Genomic DNA, 22410 nt, shown 5'->3' on the forward strand with positions numbered 1-22410 from the left:
TCTTAATACTCTCACATTTTCTTTTTTTTTTTTAATTTAATTGTTGTTCAGGTACAGTTTTCTGTCTTTTACTCCCATCCCAGCCCACTCCCCCAGTGCTCCCCACCTCCCTCCCATTTCCACTTCCCTTAGTTGTTGTCCATGTGTCCTTTGTACTAGTTCCTGTAAATCCTTCCCCTTTTTCCCCTGAAATTCCCTCCCCTCTCCCCTCTGGTCGCTGTCCACCTGTTCTGTATTTCAGTGTCTTTGGTTATATTTTGCTTGCTTGTTTGTTTTGTTGTTTAGCTTCCTGTTAAAGGTGAGATCATATGGTATTTGTCTTTCAAATACTCTCATGTTTTCACCCAGCCTTCTAACCTACCCTCTTCCCAACTGGCAGTTACCAGCTTGTTCACTGTATCTATGAGTCTCTTTTTTTTTTTTTTTTGATGATTTACTTTGTTCTCTAAATTCCTCCCATATATAGGTGAAATCATATGGTAATTGTCTTTTTCTCTGATTTATCTCAGCATAATGTCCTCTTGGTCTATCTATGTTGTTGCAGATAATAAGATTTCATTATTTTATACGGCCAAGTGTATATCATTATCTATATGTATCACATCTTCTTTATTCAAATGTCTGTTGAAGGACACTTAGGTTGCTTCCATATTTTGGCTATTGTAAATAACCTAATGCTGTGGTGAGGAACATGTGGGTGCATGTATTTTCTCAATTTTGTGATTTGGATTTCTTTGAATAGGATATCATTTATTTTTATTTTTATTTTTGAATATATTTTATTGATTATGCTATTACAGTTGTTTCATTTTCCCCTTCATTCCCATCCATCCTGCACACCCCCTCCCACCTACATCCCCCCCTTTAGTTCATGTCCATGTGTCATAAATTCTTTAGCTTCTACATTTCCAATACTATTCTTGCCCTCCCCCTGTATATTTTCTACCTACCATCTATGCTACTTATTCTCTGTACCTTCTCCCCCCTTCTCCTCCTCCCACTCCCCTGTTGCTAACCCTCCACGTGATCTCCATTTTTGTAGTTCTATACCTGTTCTAGTTGTTTGCTTAGTTTGTTTCTGTTTTAGGTATGGTTGTTAATAATTGTGAGTTTGCTGTCATTTTACTATACATGCTTTTATCTTCTTTTTCTTAGATAAGTCCCTTTAACATTTTATATAATAAGGGCTTGGTAATGATGAACCCCTTTAACTTGACCTTATCTGAGAAGCACTTTATCTGCCCTTCCATTGTAAATTAAAGCTTTGCTGGATAGAGCAATCTTGGAGTAGGTCCCTGCCTTTTATGACTTGGAATACTTCTTTCCAGCCCCTTCTTGCCTATAAGGTCTCTTTGGAGAAATCCACTGACAGTCTGATGCGTACTCCTTTGTAGGTGACTGTCCCCTTATCTCTTGCTGCTTCTAGGATTCTCTCCTTCATTTTAATCTTGGGTAATGTAATGATGATGTGCCTTGGTGTGTTCCTCCTTGGGTCCACCTTCTTTGGGACTCTTGGAGCTTCCTGGACTTTCTGGAAGTCTATTTCCTTTGCCAGATTGGGGAAGTTCTCCTTTATTATTTATTCAAATAAGTTTTCCAGTAAACTTATTTGAATAAGTTTTCCCTTCTGGTACCCCTATAATTCAGATGTTGGAACATTTAAAGATGTCCTGGAGGTTCCTAAGCCTCTCCTCATTTTTTTTGAATTCTTGTTTCTTCATTCTTTTCTGTTTGGTCATTTTTTTTCTTCCTTCTGGTCCACTCCATTGATTTGAGTCCTGTTTTTCTTGCCATCACTATTGGTTCCCTGTGTATTTTCCTTCATTTCACTTGTATGGCCTTCATTTTTTTCATCTAATTTGTGACCAAAATCAACTAATTCTGTGAGCATCCTGATCATCAGTGCTTTGAACTGTGCATCTATCTGATAGGTTGGCTATCTCTTGGTTGCTTAAAAGTATTGGCTTTGGGGCCTTGATCTGTTCTTTCATTTGAGCTATTTTTGGGGCGGGGGGTCTGGTCATGCCTGTTATGTAGTGAGGTGGGGAGCCTTGGTGTACACCAGGGCGGGGCAACCCAGTCACTGGGTAGTGATGCTGTATGTAGGGATGGGGTCAGAGAGAGAACAATAGTGCTTGGTTCCACTCTGTCTTGGATTTCAGTGCCTTCTGACACTTCCCACAAGCAAATTAGGCCCTTCTCGTGCTGGTTCCCCAGGTGTGTGGGCTTGTGTACATTCTAGGACTCTGTGGATCTCTCCAACGAACTCCCCTGTGAGGCTGGAATCTATCCTGGCACCTCAACTCCCACAAGTGTTTTCAATTGGTGCTTTTAGGCTTTATTCCCCGGCGCTGCAGCCCTAGGTTGCAAGGTCTGTCTTGCTGCCCGTTTTCACCTTGTTTATCTTCACGCAAATGTGTGACTGCAGGCAGCCAGCCATCTTGCGCCTCACTGGGTCTGCTCATTGCCACCCCACTCCCGGGTCTGCTAGCCATCGCTTTTTTCTGCCGGGACCTCTCTCCACGGGCCGCCGACTCTGCCCCTCTTACCAGTCTGGATGAATGGTTGTCAGACTTTTATCCAGTTGTTTTCTGTTAGTTCTGGGTGCTTTTTTGCTTCTAAATTTTTGTTGTCCTTAATTTTGGTCGTGCAAGGAGGCACAGTGTGTCTACCTATGTGTCCATCTTGGCCGGAGGACATTATTTCTGTATAGCTGATTAACATTCCTTGTATGGATATACCACAGTTTGTTTACCCATTCATCAGTTGATGGACATAAGGGTTGTTTTGACCTTTTGAGTATTATGAATAATACTACCATGAACATACATGTGCAAATTTCTATGTGAATGTATATTTTCATTTATCTTGAGTAGATGCCTAGGTGTAGAATTGCTGGATGGTATGATAACTAGATGTTTAATAACTTTTTGAGGAACTGTAAATTCAGTTTTCAAAGTAATTACACATTTTACAATTCCACTAATAATGTGTAAGTGTTCTAATTTCTCGACATCCTTGCCAATACTTTTTATCTGTCTTTTTAATGACAGCCATCCTAGTGGGTGTGAAGTGACATTTCACTGTGGTTTTGATTTGCATTTCTCTTATGGAGAAAACCTATTCAAATTCTTTCCTCATTTATTATTGAATTAAGAGCTCTTAGATAAAAGTGCCCCAGATACATGATTTTTAAATCTTTCCATTTTTTGGACTGCCTTTTCACTTCTTAATGATATCTTTTGAAATACAAAAGTTTACAATAATGATAGTTCAATTTATTCAATTTTTCTGTTGTTGAATTTATTTTTGGTATTGTATCTAAGAAGGATTTTCTTTACTCAAGGTTGCGACATTTGATAGCTTAACTCTTATGTTTAGGTCTGTGATTCATTTGAATTAATTTTTGTATATTTTAAATATAGGAGTACACCTTTATTCTTTTGCATGAGACTATTTGGTTGACTCCAGAATTGAAAATGTTGAAATTGTTGAAAATGTTTTTCTATGTCTATTGAATAGTGTCAGCACCCTTGTTAGAATGAATTGATTGTTCTTATGAAGATTTATTTCTGGACCCAATTCTACTCTCAATGTATATTTCATACTAGTACCACACTTTCTGGATTATCATAGATTTGTAGTAAGTTTTGATATTTGGAAACAGGAGTCTGCCCACTTTGTTTTGATTGATTTTTAGATGTTAAGTAAACTTTGTATTTCTAGGGTAAATCTAACTTTGTCATGGGATATAATCCTTTTCATATGTTCATATGTTGTTGGTATCAGGTTCCTTGTATTTTGTTGAAGATTTTTTTGTATTTATATTAATAAGAGACATTGGTCTCTAGTTTTCATGTGATGTGTCTTGGTTTTGATATCAGTAATAGGGACCTTACAGAATGAGTTGGAAGTGTTACCTCATCTCGTATTTTATGGAAGGGTTTGTAAAGAATTGGTGTTAATTTTTAAGTGTATTTATTTTGACTTTTATGGTTTTCTTTGTCATTTGCCCTTTTCTATTGTTCAATTGCAGATGGGTCAGGAAGGTGATATTCATGCTGATCATTCTCTGTGGGGCAATTGACAGTGAAAGGACAGGACTCCAAATAAAACGACTGACTCTTTATTCTGTCTGCTTCTAGTAAACAGGGCTACACACTCTACCACTGGGGGACATGCTTAGCTACACAGATTATAAGGCTTTTACATCTTACATGCAGAACCACAGTGGGAAAATGCCTTTCAGTGCCATTTTCTTCACTGGAGCCATGTGTGCGTGCCTGGCTGGCCCACCATCCCCTCTTTGGTAACACTTAGCTGTAACTTGTTAGTACAGATTTGTTTGGAAATATTACTTAAAGAGCCTATTTAGAAGTGTTATATGGACCTCTTCTTGAATAAGAGAGTCTGAGGACAAGGAGAGTTTGTTGAATCTCAGACACCATGTAAGGTAATATGGATAATAAATATTTAGATTGTCTCCCTACCTGTTTCAGAGTACTATTGGTTATTAATCACTCTACCATTTTAGTGGGGAAAATTAGCACTGAAAAAATAATAATAACAACTGATGTTTACCAAATAGTTACTATGTGCAAGCCCTGTTTTAAATCCTTTGCATATTCTATCTCTTTTATTCCTCATAGCAATCTAATGAAGGCAATACCGATACTATTTTCCACTTTACAGATGTGGCAACTCAGAAACAGAGAGGTCATTTAAGTTGCTTGGTGTCAGGCAGGTGGAGAATGGTAGAGCCAGAAACTGATCTAGGCTATAGCCCACCCTGAAGTAAAAGTTGGAGCGGATCAGGCATATTCCACAGAAGAGATTCTGATTCAGGGTTTCTGTATTATGAGCCTTGAATTTATTAGTGAGTTGTCTTTCTCTTGATAAAGAATAACATATTCAAAGAAATATTAATAAATGGTGTTAGATGCAACTAAGGACTTGAGACTACACAGACTTAATAGGAATAATGTAATGAACAAGTTAATAAAATAAATATTTAACATTTATTGAGTACTTACTATGTTCCAAAGTAAGTGATTTACTTGTAAAAATTAAACAAATGTATAAAGTAACTCTATGAAGTAGGTATTATTATTATCACCTTTATTTCTAAATGAAACCACTAAAGCAAATGTATTTAACTCACCCAAGGTCAATTAGTGATAAGTGGCAGAGCCCAGATTTGAACCCAGAGAGTTTTGCTCCTGAGCCTGTTATTAATTATTGTTATGCAATTTTTCTAAGTAAGTAAACAGTCACCTGACATGGTCACAGAAATACAGTCTCACCAAGAAAGCAATGTTAGTGGGTTATCGTGTTTATGCATGTAGAGGTTTCAGTCAGTTTGATAGGAGAGAAATATATGGTGGCTGAAAGGAGGAAACAGGCTTTTCTGTAAATATGAGACAATCAGGAACAAATATGAAAAATTTATTCAATATTTAATTTTTATTTATTGATTTTTAGAGTGGGAGAGATAAACATATACTTGTTGTTCCACTTATTTATGCATTTATTGGTTGATTCTTATATGAGCCCCAACTGGGGATTAAACCTGCAATCTTGCTGTATCAAGACAACAATCTAACCAACTGAGCTACCCTGCCATTGCCAAGAAAAATTAATTTTAAAAGGGAGTCTCTTAGCTTGTCCTTTGACAGAGGTGGGAAGGGATGATATGATGATATGATGATACTCCGATGCTATGCCTGCTTGGTCCTGAGGGAGTCGTGGTCGGCAGGGTGAAAAGGGACCGTTTGAAAGAGCCATTTTAGAAAATACGTTTGATAAACTCAGTGATCACATAGAGGTTGAATCAACAGATTACTATACACTTCATTTACAAATGTTGCTAGTAATGTAAGAAGCATCTGGAAAGTAGCAGGAAAAAGTTGACCCATTAGGGTCAACTAGTATTCCTCCTTTAGAGGAAGACCCATTGGGGTCAAGTAGTATTCCTCCTTTAGAGCCAGAATGTAATAGTTTTCTTTTCTTTTTTTTAAATAGCAGTACAGTTAGGTACTTGGGTTTGTTCACCACTTTCTTTCGTGGGAACACAAACATTTCCTATTGTTCCACAGTCTTCTGCATAGTGTTCTACCACCAACCAAGGCTACGTATTTGGACCTCAGTGTCTGAGTGGGAAGAGAGTAGCCCCAGAGCCAGTCAGTGACCAGAGAGCTGGGTGTATCTGGACCAGTTTTTTTCCAGACCTGTGAGTCTGCAGCCGTGGTGGACTTCAGCGCTCCCTTTATCTCCTGGAACCCACGTGCTCACCTCTTGGTCACAAGGCACTCTTAACGTTCTTCCAAGGTTGAGGCAATTTGCTACTTTAAAGAATCATCCATATTACCAAAATAAATTTTGTAATGTTTTCTATGAGATAATTATTAAAGTGAAGGTTCTAAGTTATTTTCTCACAGAGAAACATTATGTTTACATCAAAAGCAAATAAAACAATGTTACCCACTTGTCCTATTCCTCATATACAAACAAAAATCAGTGAAGGTCAAGTGTCAAATATAGACTTAAAATAATATTTGTGGTTTGTTTCTACCTCTAAGGTAACCTGGTGGTTTATTTGCTCAAGTCCTCACACAGGTGTTCAGGAATACCAGGATGGTGTGCCCAAAATCCCAACAGCCTGTATTACAGTGGAGGATGCAGAAATGATGTCACGAATGGCTTCTCGTGGGAGCAGAATTGTCATCCAGCTGAAGATGGGGGCAAAGAATTATGCCGATGCCGATTCCTTCAACACGGTAGCAGAGATCATTGGTAGCAAGTATCCAGAGCAGGTGAGTGAAATAGGTTGCCTGGGAATGGGGAGTTGTGTTCGAGAGATAACATGAGTCCGCAGAGGCGGTCCATGTAGATTCATTAACTGCACATACTTCATATATGTGTGTGTGTGTGTGTGTGTGTGTGTATTTTTTCCAGCAAAAGTTTTACTACATTGACTGAAGAAAAGGACTAATTGAAGGGTAAAATAGCATACACATGTGGAAATATAACCTCTGAATAGCTGAGAGCAATATTTGTATGTAATTATTGTATTTATTCCATTTGGAACCAGCTTGACATTTGAGATCATATCAATAGCCAATAGTTCTTGTGCTTATTATGTGAATTATCTTATTTCATCCTTTCAAAGCCCAGTGAAGTAGGACTAATTTTTTTTTTCATTTTATAGGTAAGGAAACTAACACAGAGAGAAACACTTATTTAAGGTCCATACTAGTAAGTGCTTAGTAAGGACTTTCACCCAGAACCATATGAATTTTAAACCGAGCTTTAAACTGTAGTTTATGTGAAATATTCAGAGCTGTTTAAGTTAAGTTTGAAAGCTAAATAGTCCTAGGGGCAGGTCTGCCACAAGTTTGCCAGGTGGCAAACACAAGGCCCAGGGGCCGAATCCAGCCCTCCACCTGACTTTATCCGGCCCAGGCACTTTGTTTCTACCTGGCGGCAGTGCCGAGCTCCTCGGCCATAGTTAAGGAGTAGTTACGTTTATACAGTCCTAAAATTATATTCAGCCCTTTGAAGTCAACTGTGGGGCAGATATGGTCCCCGGTTAAAATGAGTTTGACACTCCTGGCTCTAGAGCATATACTAGCTGCTGATTAAATAACTTTGGTAAGTAACTCACTCTCTGAGTCTTAGAGAATATATCTGTAAAGAAAGGAATGGAGTATGTGACTAAGGATTGTGTGAGGGCTAGCTCAGATAATTCAAGTCAAATATCCTAGTGCAGGGTTTGACACATCCCAGGTGCTCACTGAATGGGAGTTTACTTTGTAAGGTGCAAAGTGTACAGCAAACTGTTCTATAAGGTTTCTGAATCAAATTTACTTTATTGGTAGTTATTAAAATTCTGAAAATAGCTTCATATTATTTTAAGCTCCTTATATAAAATAGCTTCTTTTAGTAAATGAAAAATAAAGTTTTTCAGGAATTTCAGACTTGTATTTTGTTTAAGGAAACCCATTGGATGAAGGAAAAGGGGAGTAGTGATGAAAAAAACAACCCTTTGCACATCTCTTGGCTCAGGACCTCTCACATTTTTGTTTTGGGTTCAGGATTCTTTTCTTCTTTCCAAAATTACCTGCTTCCTGGACTTAGGCATCAATCAATCAGCCCTGGGGTTGTAGCCACAGGGATAATAGAAAAGCAAGACCTCAGTAGGCCCTTTGGGAGTCAGATGGCTATAACGAAATTTCGTTTCAAATATTGAGAAAACAGAGATCCAAGATGGTGGCAGACTAGGTGGTTGTTACACTCACCTCTTCCCAGGACCAAACTGAAATTACAACTAAAATATAGAACAGTCAACCTGAATACCCAACTGAATACCAGCTGAATGGAAATCTTATAAATAAGGATTTATAGAAGAAGCCACATTGAGACTGATAGGAAGAATGTAGACGTGAAAAGGGCTGGTCCCACTCCGACAGGCAGCGGCTGAGGTTCTGGAGGAATGTCTCAGCTGCCAAGGCTCCCCTGAGGAGCTGGGGTCTCAACCCCAAGCCGAGATCCCCAGCCCAGAACACCAGAGACAGGAAGAGGTGCACACATAGTCTCTGACTGTGATAATCAGCAGGGGTTCTGTCTGCCAGGGAGAAAGAGGAGTCTTCTAGAGACATAGGCATCATCTTAAAGGGCCAACACACACAGTCTTGTTTGTATCCACTCACCCTGTGCTGTGAGGGAGGAAGGGTGGAGCAGAATGGAGTAGCGTGAGGAGAACTGGGGTTTGTGGCTCTGGGGAGAGAGCTGAGGGGACAGCTGCTGGGACCCCTGTGCTGAGTCACTGTCCCACACCATAGACATCGCCTTTCTTAGGGAGATCATGCCCCACCCTATGGAGCTCATGCCCTGGGCCAGGGTGTAGAGGTCTATGCAGACCCAGGAAGTGTCAGTGACTGAGTGGTGTGGCTTTGGGGCTGGGGCCATTCCTCCACTTTCCCATGAACCTGACTGGCACTTCCTTCTCAGTGGAGTTCCTCTAGCCCCACCCTGCATTCTCCAGGTGGCCCTACCCTCTCACCTAGTTGTGGCCCTGCCTTGCTGAGGTCTGGGCAACATCCCAGACAGACTGAGTTGTATGGCTGTGGGATGTGGGCCTCTCCTCCCATGTCCTCCCAAGCCTGACTGGCATCTCTTTCTCAAAGGAGATCTACTAGCCCCAGTGTTTTCACTCCCAGCAGCCCTACCCTGTTGAGCTAGGGCTCCTGGCAAAATCTTGGACCACTGAGTTATGTGGCTCTAGAACAAATGCCATTCATTCACCACATGCCGGGTCAATACAGAGCCATCTGTCTGAACTGTCTGGATTTTTTTTTTAATAAATTCTCCTGGTCTCACCGTCATGACTCCTTGAGACCCTGCCCTGCCACAAAGGTCTGCAGTCAACCAGCAGGTGGCAGCTTGATTTGGTATACCCTAGGGCATTTGCTCAGTGGCATTAGACCAAACACTGGCACTGACTTTGAATCTGTATCAGTCTGGTGAACCCTACTTGCCCCTACCTGGTGACTCACTGAGAATCTACCTCATGCAACTGGAGTACCATCAGAGGCTCTTTCAGTGACTGATCCTATCAGGTAGCTGCTAGGTAGAGGCAGGCAGAAGAGGTCTCAGGGTGCCATGGGACTTTTGCTCACATGCCTGGGCTCAATGCTGGTAAAAGCCAGGCTTGGTGCACAGCTTGGTGCTTCCTGCACACACCCATGCCCAGCAGAAGCAGCCACAAACTGTGGATCTCTTTGTAACTCCAAACAGGTTGCTCAGTGCTCGTCACCACCAGCATCTGACATTGGCCAGCAGCAGAGGCCCTCCCAAAAGGCTGCAGAACCAGCCCCCCCAGTGGTGAGCTTCAGAAAACATCCGAGTGGGATCCAATTAGCTTCACAAGCAGCACATCCAAAGGGAGATCTCAGCAGGCACCAGGCCCTGCTGAGGTGAATTCTGCCTTGTGTGGTTAGCACCGGCACAGCAGTTCATACATTGTAGTCGGGGTCAGTCCTCAGAGTCAGCCAGCCTGAGGGTCGACCCCACACACAAACAGGCCAATAGCAAGTAAGACCCAGTTATAACAGACAAGCTCACATAATCCTCACAAAGGACATTCCCGGAACTCCCAATTCAGGTGATCAAGAAAATTGTGCCACTTGGTCCCACAGGCCACCTACTCATCAGGCCAACCTACAAAGACTAGGAGTCATATCAAATCTACCCAGGGCATAGACACAAGTACACAAAGAGGCAGCGAAAATGAAGAGACAAAGAAACATGCCCCAAATGAAAGAACAGGAGAAATCTCCAGAAAAAGAGCTAAATGAAATGGAGGTATGAAACTTACCAGATATAGCATTTAAAAAAATGGTTATAAGGATGCTCAAGGAACTTAGTTAGAACTTCAACAGAGAGATAATAAGCATTAAAAAGGGCATAGAAACCATAAAAAAGAAACACTCAAAATGAAGAATAAACTAAAAGGAATAAATAGCAGGTATACTTTAAGAAGAAGAAGGAAAAGAAAAAACAGGAACATATTTATAAAGAATAAAACAGTAAATATGTACCTATCAACAATTACTTTAAATGTCAATGGCTTAAATGATCCAATCAAAAGATACTGGGTAGCAGAATGTGTAAGAAAACAAGACCCTTAACCCTGCCTACAAGAAACTCACCTCAGAATGAAAGATACACACAGACTAAAAGTAAAGGGTTGGAAAAAGATGTCTCATGCAAATGGAAATGAAAAAAAAAGAGCTGGGATAGAAACAGTCATATCAGAGAGACCTCATAATAAAGGACATAACAAGAGACAAAGGAGGGCATTACATAGTACTAAGGGGCTCAATCCAACAGTATATAACCCTTGTAAATGTTTATGTACTCTACATAGGAGAACCTAAATATATAAAGAAAACCTTGAAGTACATAAAGAAAGAGAGCAACAGAAAATAGTCATAATTGAGGATTCTAACACCCCACTGATATCAATGGATAGATCTTCCAGAGAGAAAATCAATAAGGAAATAGTGGCCTTAAATGACACACTAGATCAGACATAGTTAATTGATATCTTCAGAGCATTTCACACCACGACAGCAGAGTATATCATTCCTTTCAAGTGCATGTAGAACATTTTAGAGGATAGACCACATGTTAGGATACAAAACAAGTCTCAATAAACTTAAGATTGAAATCATATTAAGTATCTTCTGTGGCCATAATAGTATGAAACTAGAAATCAATCACAAGAAAGGAAAACTGAAAAACACAAAACATTAAAACTAAATGACATGTTACTAAATAATGAATGGGTTAAGAAAGAAATCAAGAGAGAAATCAAAAGCTACCTGGAAACAAATGAAAATAGGAACACAACCCAAAATCTAGTGGGCCCAGGGAAAGCAGTCCTAACAGGGAAACTCATAGCATTGTAGGCCTACCACAAGGAACAAGAAAAATCTCAAATAAACAATCTAACTCTATACCTCAAGGAACTAGAAAAAGAAGAATAAACAAAGCCCAAAATGAGTAGAAGGAAAGCAGTAATGATGATCAGAACAGAAATAAATGAAACAAAGTCTAAAAAAAAATAATAGATCAATGAAATCAAGAGCTGATTCTTTGAAAAGAAGAGCAAGATCAACACAATTTTTTAAATTTAATTCTTGTTCAAGTACAGTTTTTTGTCTTATATTCCCAGCCCCCCAGTGCTCCCCACCTCCCTGCCACTTCCACCCCCCACCTTAGTTATTGTCCATGTGTCCTTTATACTTGTTCATGTGAGTCCATCCCCTTTTCCCCTGTGATTCTCTCCCCTCTCCCCTCTGGGCCCTGCCAGTCTGTTCTGTATTTCACAAAATTTTAACCAGACTCATTAAGAAAAAGAAAGAGAAAACCCAAATAAGTAAAATCAGAAATGAAAGAGGAGGAGTAACAGCTGGTTCCACAGAAATAAAAGGGGTTGTAAGAAAATATTAGGAACAACTATATGCCAACAAATTGGACATTCTGGATCTAATGGATAAATTCCTACAAGCACACAATCTTTCTAAACTAAATCAGAATGAATCAGAAAATCTGAATACACCAATGACAAGTAATGAAATTGAAGCAACAGTAATAATAATAATAATAATAATAAACCTCCCCATAAGCAAAAGTCCTAGTCCAGATGGCTTCACAGTTTAATTTTACCAGGCATTCAAGGAAGAACTCACATCTATTCTTTTCAAACTATTTCAAAAAATTCAAGAGGAGGCAATCCATACAAACTTGACTTTACAAGGCCAGCATTATTCTAATTCCAAAACCGGATAAAGAAACTATGAAAAACAAAAATTATAGAGCAATATCCCTGATAAACATAGATGCTAAAATCATCAAAAATATTAGCAAACCAGACCCAGCAATACATTAAAAAGATTATACACCATGATCAAGTGGGCTTTATTTGGGTGATGCAAGGTTGGTATAATACATGCAAATCAATAAATGTGATACACCACATAAACCAAATGAAAATAAAAATCATATGATCAAAAGCATTTGATGAAATCCAGCACCCATTTAAGATGCAAACTTTCAGCAAAGTGGGATTAGAGGGAGCATACCTAAACATAGTAAGTGCCACATATGACAAACCCACAGCCAATATCATACTTAATGGGCAAAAACTAAAAGCGTTTCCCTTAAGATCGGGAACAAGACAGGAATGTCTGCTTTCACCACTTTCAACATAGTATTTAAAGTCCTAGCCAAAGCAATTAGACAATAAGAAGAAATAAAAGGCCTCCAAATTGAAAAGGAAAACTGTCATTATTTGCAAATGATATGATACTGTATGTAGACAACCCTAAAGATTCCACCAAAAAACTATAAGAACTGATAAATTCATTCAATAACATAGCAGGATACAAAATAAATATCCAAACATCAGTTGCATTTTCATTCACCAATAATGAAATATCAGAAAGGAAAACAGAAAACAATCCCATTTACAACTGCGTAAAAATAATGCCTTGGAATAAATTTAACCAAGGAGGTCCTGCATTGAAGAAAGACATTGAGGAAGATACAAATAAGTGGAAGCATGTAAGTGCTCATGGATGGGAAAAACTAACATCATTAAAACGTCCGTACCACCTCCCAGCACAGACAGAAACTTCAAATTGTGTTTCATTCTCTCTTTACCACTGTCCTATAGCCATGCGCTAAATATTATTTAATCCACGTTCAGCATGTTTTAAAATAATCAGTTATTGGTTTGGGGAAAGGAAATAATATATAACAGAGATTCAAATGCCAACTAAAAACTGTATTATTTCATTGGCCAACAAAGGAGTTCAACCCTCCTAAATTCTGGCAAACTTTTCTAAAATCATCCAACTATACCCCTGGCTGGTGTAGCTCAGTGGATTGAGCACAGGCCTGCGAACCAGAGGATCGCGGTTCAATTCCCAGTCAGGGCACATGCCTGGGTTGCAGGCCAGTTCCCAGCGGGGGACTCACGAGAGGCAACCATACATTGATGTTTCCCTCCCTCTCTCCTTCCCCTCTAAAGATAAATAAATAAAAGCTTTTTAAAAATCATCCAACTATTAATTATTGGTAATGCTGACATAAACATTGGTCTTGATGGTTTAGCTTGACTGACTTATCTCTGACACATCCTGGCTACCTTCATGTTACACTAAATAATAGTGCTAAATAATGCTGAGCAGATGAGTTGCAATGGAAATTATCTCCCAAAAGAAGGAGTTGTATAGAATTATTATTATTCTGTCTGCAGGTTGAACCTCCTGGGTGACGTGAAGGTGCCAGCAGTCATGCAGTGGCTGGCAGACACTGTTCATTGCCAATGCCCAGCACAAGCCATCACGTGTCATTGTTCATGCACAACACTTTGAAAGGAAAGCAATTAGCACATAAAGAATTCTTTTGATTTGGCCCAAGGACCACAGAAAAGGTGTGGTGAATTTCAGCTCTGGAAAGATATGTTTGTGACCGATGGAGCATTAACACATTTCAAAACCCTATTGCATAACCAAGCCATAAGCCTGGACTGAATTAACCACAGGTTTTTCAAAATGCCAATAATGCACACACTTTATTGGGTTTCAATATGTGAAATGGCAGATTAATACACACATATTAATCCTATTCTCTTCCTGAAGAACCCACAGTGCCACAGTTTGACCTACTCCAAGCCCCCAATTCTCTCTCCACTTGACTTCTTCAGAAACTGCTCCTCTGTGATTTGGGAACATTTTGGAGGGTTCAGCAGACCTTGACTTTGACAGTGTGCATTACATTGGGACAAAGCAGTCCTCTGGGAGCTCTGAGAGAGGGCATCTAAGCTCCTTTCTTTGAGCTGAATCCTTGGGAAATCTTAGTATCTGTGAGGCCCATCTACAGCTGAGAATGAGTCTGAGGGTGAGAATGAAAGCTCTTTGACTTCTGAGCTGATTCTCCCTGGTGCTAAAATAGCAATATTTTTTCTTTAAGCCCCCATTCATTAAGGAACTAATTTGCACTGGAACATTCATAGGACACTTGTTGCCATTCATGCATGAATAGGTTTTATTTTTTATTAAGTCAATGGAGGTTATCCTAACAAAGAACAGTCTTAGACAGTGGCAGAGGGGTAGGGGGTCTTGGTAATCCAGTACCGATCCCCTGACCTTTAGGTGAGCAAACTGAATCATGAGGGACTTAGCTCAGGGGACACAATAAATCTGTGAAAGGAAAACACCCGGAATCAGACTCCAGATTTCCTGACTCTCATTTCTTTCTACCCCAAGGATATTCCATTACACCTGGGCACACCTGAGCTGCACAGTGTCTATATCTGAGGGATGTGGGTAGATTCAGGATACAGACACTACATAGTCTGTATTACATACATACAAGTCATTGCATAGGAGAAATTGTGTGCTACTTCCATGCTTTTTCTCCTGGCATCTCTTTTTTAGCACAAAGACATGCACATACTTCCCCTGGTTGTCTTAGAGTTTCCTTAGAGCTTTCATGGGGGTGACACCTGGGAAACCCACCTGTGCCTGGTCTTTCTTCTATGCATCCTCCCTCCTTCAGGTCTTTCTCAGATCTCATTCCTTTTTAGCTCCTTGTCACTTTGGAAGAGGATGTGATGGGTGAGGGCCCTCCAAGGTGTGAAGGACTCTTTATGATGCCTTATTTCCCTGTACCTCTGTCTATACCCTTCACTCAACCAATCAGATAATCAGATGTTGGACTACGGACAAAACCAAAATTGATCTATTACCAGTTACATCATTAAAAAGAAAATTCTTTTTATTTTGAAATAATTTTAAACTCGTAAGAAGGTACACACATAATGTTAAGGGTTCGGATTTGCCCTTTGACCAGCTTCCCCAATGATAACATCTCACCTAACCGCAGTGTGTTCACTCGAGGAAATGGGCGAGATGATCCTCCTTGTGACGCAGGGTCTGGCTGCCTGCGGGTGTCCTCTGTGTAGCACCCAGTGTGGGGGGACACTGTGCTGGCATTATGCCAAGAGTCCTTTTCTGGCCACGATGCTTTCAGGGCATTCCGCTCAAACAAGCAAGCACGCGAACACACACAGAAGGAGGGTTGGGCTCAAACTGACCTGACAGGATGGCAAATCACCTAAAAATAAAGGTTTGGCACCTGTGGGAGAGGCTTTTTTACTGTGTCGACTCTTGGGGCTGGCCCATTTCTTTTGCTTTTCACTGGTTTCCTGTGCCTTATTCTAAAGTTTGCTTAGTAAAGGTACCATTTAAGAAATGTGAACTTTCTCAAGAATTTTTATGAGGGAATTGTGTGGAAAAGTGTTGGAGATTTTTTTCTTTTGGTTGATAATACCCAAACCCATTTTGATAAAACCCTGATGAATAGAATTGCCTTCTTATATATGCCTTTTTTCAACAGCAGTTATTTTCATGCATTCAAAAAACAATTTCGATTTCCTATGCTGGTATTATTTCAAATATAATGCAACACTGTGCAGGCTGGTGGGAAACATTGAAACAAAAGCTCTAGTTTGTCAACTGAATACTTCACTTTCTCTTTTCTTTTTCTTCTTCTTCTTTTTTTAAAATGTGGGTTAAATTATCCCAACATCATCACTACTGACATTCTGGGCCAAGTGATTCTTTGCTGTGGGGATCTGTCTTGTGTATTATAGAATATTTCGCAGCCTCCTCCCTCATCCCCTATAGTTGTGACCATAAAAATGTCTCCAGACATTGCCAAACATCGGGGACAGGAGTCGCCCCAGACTGGGAGCCACTGGTGTGGAGTAGTAGAAAGAACACTGGGTGGGTTTTGCCAGGCATTGATTCTGGTTTTAGTTTGTGACAAATAAGCTAAGGGACCTCGGACCACTTAATCCTTCAGCAATAGAATGAGGGACTCTGTCTGGAAAATCTGGAAGGTCCTAAAATCCCATGATTTAAAAGATAATACTTGGAGATCATCATAAGACTGGTGGAACTCACTGTGGACAGTTCAGTAGTAACAAGACATGGAGGGAGCTCTTTGATTATTTCACAGAGTAGGGAGTGTTGGTCAGTATTTTGGTTTGTTTATATCCTTATTAAAGTATAGTTAGGAGCTCTTGTTTAAAGAGCAAAACAAGCTCCTGTTTTGTGGCATTTCTTAGTCTTTACTGTGTTAATGTGCATGGGAATTTTTAAGAGATAGTTTTGCAGTATATTCCCCAAACTTTTTTGAGAAATAGTAGAATAGAGGCCTGAGATCCATTGGGTAGCTTATGCTTTGATGTTTTTTAAATACTCATTTTTCAACTATTCATTAACTCAACACATTATCTGGTGTGTGTCAGATACGCGGCACAAAGGTAGTAGCAATAACCTTGAGTGGGCAGAGTAGCACTGTGCTTAGTTAGAAACGTAGCCTGTAGAAGTCAAGTCCTGCCTCTTACTTTTTGTTGGTAGTTTATTTTGCCTCTCTAATCCTCAATAAGTTGTAGCCTTCTCTGCAAAAGAGAGAGTTTATGCAAAAGCAAGGAGTTGAGAAACAGGAGAGGCATGTCAGGAAGGATTCCGGAGGGGCTGGCAGGCCATGTGAAGGCCTGGGGCCTTGTCCTGTCAGCAGTGGGGAGGGACGGAAGGGTTTTCACAGTGGACTTGTATTTTAGTTCACTCTGGCAACGGTATACACTTGAAAGGGCAAAGATTGAAATCTAGTGAGGAGATAACAGGACTTGAACGGAGACCATTGAAATAGGTGAAAAAGAAGAGAAGGATTCAGGAAATGTTTAGGAAATAAAATGGGCAGAAGTTGTTAGAGTCATCATGTAGGGAGAAAAAGAAGGGTAAGTCAGTTTAGGTGAGCAGGAAAATGTATTCATTAATTCTACAGGAATTTACTGAGCTTCTAAATACATGGGGTTTATCAAAGTGCCCTCCCAGTGCTCAGGGTTTCGTGGCAGACACTGGAAAGGAAATAAGTAACTGCGGTAGAAGGTGGTGTCATCACGGGGTGGTGACAGGGTACAACGAGGGCTCATTTCAGGGGACTCATCCAGGTCAAGAGGGCCAAACCAGGCTTTCTGAAGGGACCCAACTTATTCCTCCAGCATGACTAGTTAACCACGAGGAGTTAGTCATCCTGAAAGGTTATGGGAACAGGGTTGGGATGGGAAATAATCCAAGCAGATGGAGTAGTATTTATGGAAGTCCAAAGAGTAGTGCTATTTCTTTTTTAAGGAATGCAATAATGTGACCTCCTATAATTTTCAATTCCGTTGGATAATGAACCCTGTTTTCATGGAGCTATGCTATAAAATAACCTAAAGACAAAGATGTGGCCTATTTCATATATATGTGTTTTTCAAAATGAATTATTGAAAAACTCAGCAGTCCCTTTGGAAACAGTGTTACCGTTGATGCTGTCAAGACCCTTGTTGAAGGAATAAACACAACCCGACTGACCGGGTGGACACACTCATTCCTTACATAATTGAGTAGCTGGAGGCTCTGCAGTGCACGCAAGCTTTGTCTTTCATCTGAATATGTAGTCTGATGATTTGTAAAACCTCCTTAATGGGTACAGCAAGTTATTCCGCCCGGGTGGGAGCCTTTTTACTAACTTAAGCAGCTGTTTAAACTTTCATAAGCAAAGTAATTATTAAATCTCTCATGAATATGTTGGTTGGAACATTTGCTCACATCTTAACCTTGAGTTGGAAAGTTTTGAGGGGGGGTGGGACTAAAGAATTTTAAGCTGGCAAATTTCATTCTTTTTTTTCTTCTTTTTTATTATAAGCTTTTTTTTATAGCTCAGAACAGCCAACCTAAATCATGGAAGGAAAAATACATGTGTGGCAAGCATGAGACATTTCATTGTTTATTTTTCAAATTTCTGAAATGTGCTCAGAGCTGTGCATGCCTCTGGGCTCATAAAGACAGCAAATGGAAACGGTCCAAGCCAGACAGACTGTTTTAGATAGATAGCCACCCAGGTAGGCAAAGCAAACCTTGGAGAGTTTACTCTTTCCTGTGCTCGATAAGTCATCTTAGTGTGCCCAAATGGGACTTCTAAGCAGGATACCATATTTCATAGGCTCGAACACCTCCCTTTTATTAGTAATGAAGCTATGTAGTATAAATAATAATCACAAGATGAATGATCATCTACATTTAAGGAGTAGTTGTTGTGTGACGGGCAGTATTCTAGATGCTTCTCAAGCATTTCCTCCTTTTGTCTTCACTAAGCTTGTCAAATAAGCCGTGCTGTTAACTGCGTGTTACAGATGAGGAAGCGAAGGCTTAGAGGGGTCGCCAAGTCCACAGAGCTTCTGTGGGGTGGGTCTAGGAGTTCAACTCATTGGTCCTGTCCCAGGACCTGTCCCCTTTAACGATTCATCCCCCTGTATTCTCGGTCCTTTTCTATTCTAGTTTGTGAAATACCGCTACCTAAAGAGCTCCCGTTTTATCCTAAATGAAGATAAAACCAGGGCGACCGTTAGTACTGAACTCAACAACAAATGCTGGTTAAATACCTACTATATGTGGAATTCTGTGTTACAAGCTTGGGAAATACTTTGAGGCAAAAAGGAGAGATGGTAAAGGAGCCTGGCTTTGTGGCTAAGTAAAACAGGCAGTGAGCCCTGGAACTCAGTCGCTGCAGCACAAAGCCCGAAGGCGGGGCCCGTGCCAGGGCTGGCCCAGTCCCAACTGGGGTGTCATGTAGCACTGTTCACAGTGTGCTCTCACCTGTATTCTCCCATTTAATCCTAACAGTAAGGTTGATTACTACAATTGCTACTGTAAAGATGGGAAAGCTGAGCTTCAGAATAAATGACCAAGTCAGACACGTGTCTAATAAGTGGAAGATAAAGTTCAAAGTTTGATTCTTCTATAACATGCTGTAGTCACTGCCCAGAGCCCTGCAATTGAATACAGCATAAAGTAAATGCTTTAGGAATGCCCTAAAGCAACCTAAAAATGAAATTATTTAAGTAATTACAATATCATGCAAGAAGAGCAATTGTGGTGGTTTTGAAATGTGCCCACAAATTCTTTGATTTCCTATTAAAAGCACATATAGGCTGTACTTAGTGATTTACTTCTAATGAATGAACTGTGGCAGAAATGACACTGTGTGATGTCTGAGACCGGAACATAAAAAGCAGTGTGGTTTCCTCCCTGCTCTTTCTCTTGGATCACTGCCTCTTAGAGAAGCCAGCTGCCATGTTATGAGGATACTCAAGCCACCCTGTGCAGAGGACAGTAGAACCAAAAGCTCCAATCAGGTCTTCAGAAGATGGCAGCCCTGGCCAACATGTTGACCACAATGTTATAACTGCCCAGCTAAGCTGCTCCCAAATTCATGACCCACAAAAAATGGTGGGAAGTGAGAAATATGTATTGTTTTGAGCCACTAAGTTTTGGGATGAACTAATACAGCAATCAAGGAGCACAGATACACAGTAAGGAATTACTGTCCCTGAACCATCAGGAATGCCAGCTACTAAAAGCTGAGGGAGAGGAACAGGAATTTAATAGATGGACAAAGAATTTAGTAGGAATTACTCTGTGCAAAGAGAAAAGTGTGTGCAAAACAGTACAGAATTGTGCCACTGCAAGGCACATTTTATAAACAGCAAATAAAGCACAAGACAAAAATGCACAACTCGAAATACATAGCACTTGAGGTATGAGGAACTTACCACATTGTGCGATAATACAACAACAAACGTTCCTAAGTCTGCAGGGCATTAAGTTCCCTGTGGATTATCTAAGAAGATAGGAAATCAATTAAAACATTGAAATATTTACTTCAAAACATTAAAACAAAAAATGTAGTGTATAAATCCTTAGTGAAAGGGGAAGTCCAGGCCCTGCAAAATAGCCGCTGCCTGTGTTGTTAAGCTAAGCTCTCGGGATCTGTGTTTTGAAAACTTTAAACGTAAATGTAGGACCAAGAAATAGCTAATGAAGAACACCTGGGTTTTCTCCGGGATTTCACTCTACCAGTTCTGCTACAACAATCAGGTAGAAATTAACGTTTTATAACCAATTATATGTTTTGCTTGGCATCATGCTAACCGACTGAATTTTTTAAAAAAGAGATTTGCCCAAATTGACTTGTTATTTTAGGCCATATCTCATTCACTGAGTATTTATTGAGTGCTACCCATGTGCTACCCACTGAGACAGGCCCATAAACCAAACCTTCATATCTGGGTCGCAAAAATCCTTTGCATCCCACTTCCAGCTCCAGGATTTTCTAGAGTTAATAGCAGCTCCTGGTGGAAAGACTACACTTATTGTTTAAGTTGGATTTTCATATAAAATTAATACTTATTCATTTGAAAAACAGAGAAAAATTTAAAAGAATTTTTACTCAGAGACACGTGAACTCAAGACAATTGCTGTTAACATCTTGCTGCATTTCCTTCCCTGTATGTTCTTCTATGAATATTTTTATATAGTTTCATTTTGTACATAGTGTCAGATCCAATTTTTGTTTAACCTCAGGCAAAATAGCCCTTGGAATAGAAATATGAAATCTTGAAGTTATTCTAACGAATGGATGTTCTGTAATTTACTTAACCTCTCATTAGATGTTTTGATTATACATAGGTTTTTCAGTAAAAATCATGTTATAAATAAATAAATATGCAGCTAGGGAGTTTTGAAGTTGTTTTTTGAACTGTTTGTGGGCTTTGCTGAAATGGGATAATTTTAAATAACAAACAAAGGCAGCTTGGGAAGAGGTTATCACGGTTTCTTTCACTGTCGAAAGAACCGTCTTTTGAAAGTTCTAAGATGACCGTGCGTGCGGCCGTGGGCCAAAGGTGCCGTCATACTTCTGCTGCTAGTTAAATTAAACATGAATGATCGCATGAGGGACGTTATTATTCAATGCACATTCTTGACTCTTAATTTAAGGTTAAACTAACTTAAATTAATGTCATGTGAATTTTTAGCAGCAATTATGGTCAGTGAATGCATGTTCCTTCTTAGTCATGCCTCATCTCTTTGCGAAATTACAATGTTGCATTCCAAATTTATTCTGACCAGATTTGTAAGTAGCACTTTCTCCTCTTTTCTCTCAGTGTTTATTTCAGAAGGCTTTTGGGTTTATACTATAAACCACCATTTGTGTATTTTCATAATAAGCCTCTAAGAAGTGGGCCTGTCTGTGAGAGCCAAGACTCAGTGCAAACCAGGGTACTGCACCCGGTTTTTTCTCTGTTCTTTAGGGAGTAGTATCGTGTGGACAGTAGAGACACCATCTTAACATCGCTGTTCCAGCCTTTCCTCTCTCCATCTGTCTGGTATACCACCACCCAACCAATATTCCTTAGACAAACCTCTGTGTAGAAGTTGCCTCTGCCAACTCTCTATATTGAAGAGTCAGTGCCTCCCCACTTCCTGGAAGACAATAGTCAATGCTCCTTAAATCTGGCACTTAAAGCTTTGCATCTATAAGATATTACCCTAGAGATACCTTTTCCCACAGATGTCCTAGATGCCCAGAAGACTCTCTTCCCTGTTTCTTGTCTTCCCCATACAATTCCTTTTTCTCTATCTACTGTTGAAATCCTACCTACTCTTTCTTTGTTAATTTATTCACTTTAATTTAATAAATATTTACTGAGCACCAGTTGCATTCTAGATGCTGTTCAAGGGCCAGCTCTCATGCCAACTCCCCCGAGAAGCCTTTCCTAGCTCCCCGCCCCCCACCCCGCCTCAGCGTGTGCAATGTTTCTCTCTTCAGAACTCCCATTGGTCTTTTTTATGCTTCTCTTCTGTCACATATCTATATAGCCTGTTACTCTGGTTATAAGAGGTACACAAATACTTTTTGAATTAAAGAGAGAAGTGAATGAATACA

General features: G+C 39.9%; 1 protein-coding gene across 2 annotated transcripts in view; it reads left to right on the forward strand.

Moving 5' to 3' along the window:
- The window catches only part of CPQ (carboxypeptidase Q), a 411097-nt gene that overhangs the window by 172957 nt on the left and 215730 nt on the right, over positions 1-22410 (forward strand). For both annotated transcript variants that reach the window (XM_037048242.1, XM_037048241.1), the window contains exon 4: positions 6605-6812. In XM_037048242.1, the coding sequence (XP_036904137.1) occupies positions 6605-6812 (208 nt within the window). The remainder of the gene's footprint in view (positions 1-6604; positions 6813-22410) is intronic.

This window comes from Sturnira hondurensis, unplaced genomic scaffold, assembly GCF_014824575.4.
Source record: "Sturnira hondurensis isolate 20B ecotype Veracruz unplaced genomic scaffold, ASM1482457v3 Scaffold0006413, whole genome shotgun sequence".
Taxonomy (NCBI): Eukaryota; Metazoa; Chordata; class Mammalia; order Chiroptera; family Phyllostomidae; genus Sturnira; species Sturnira hondurensis.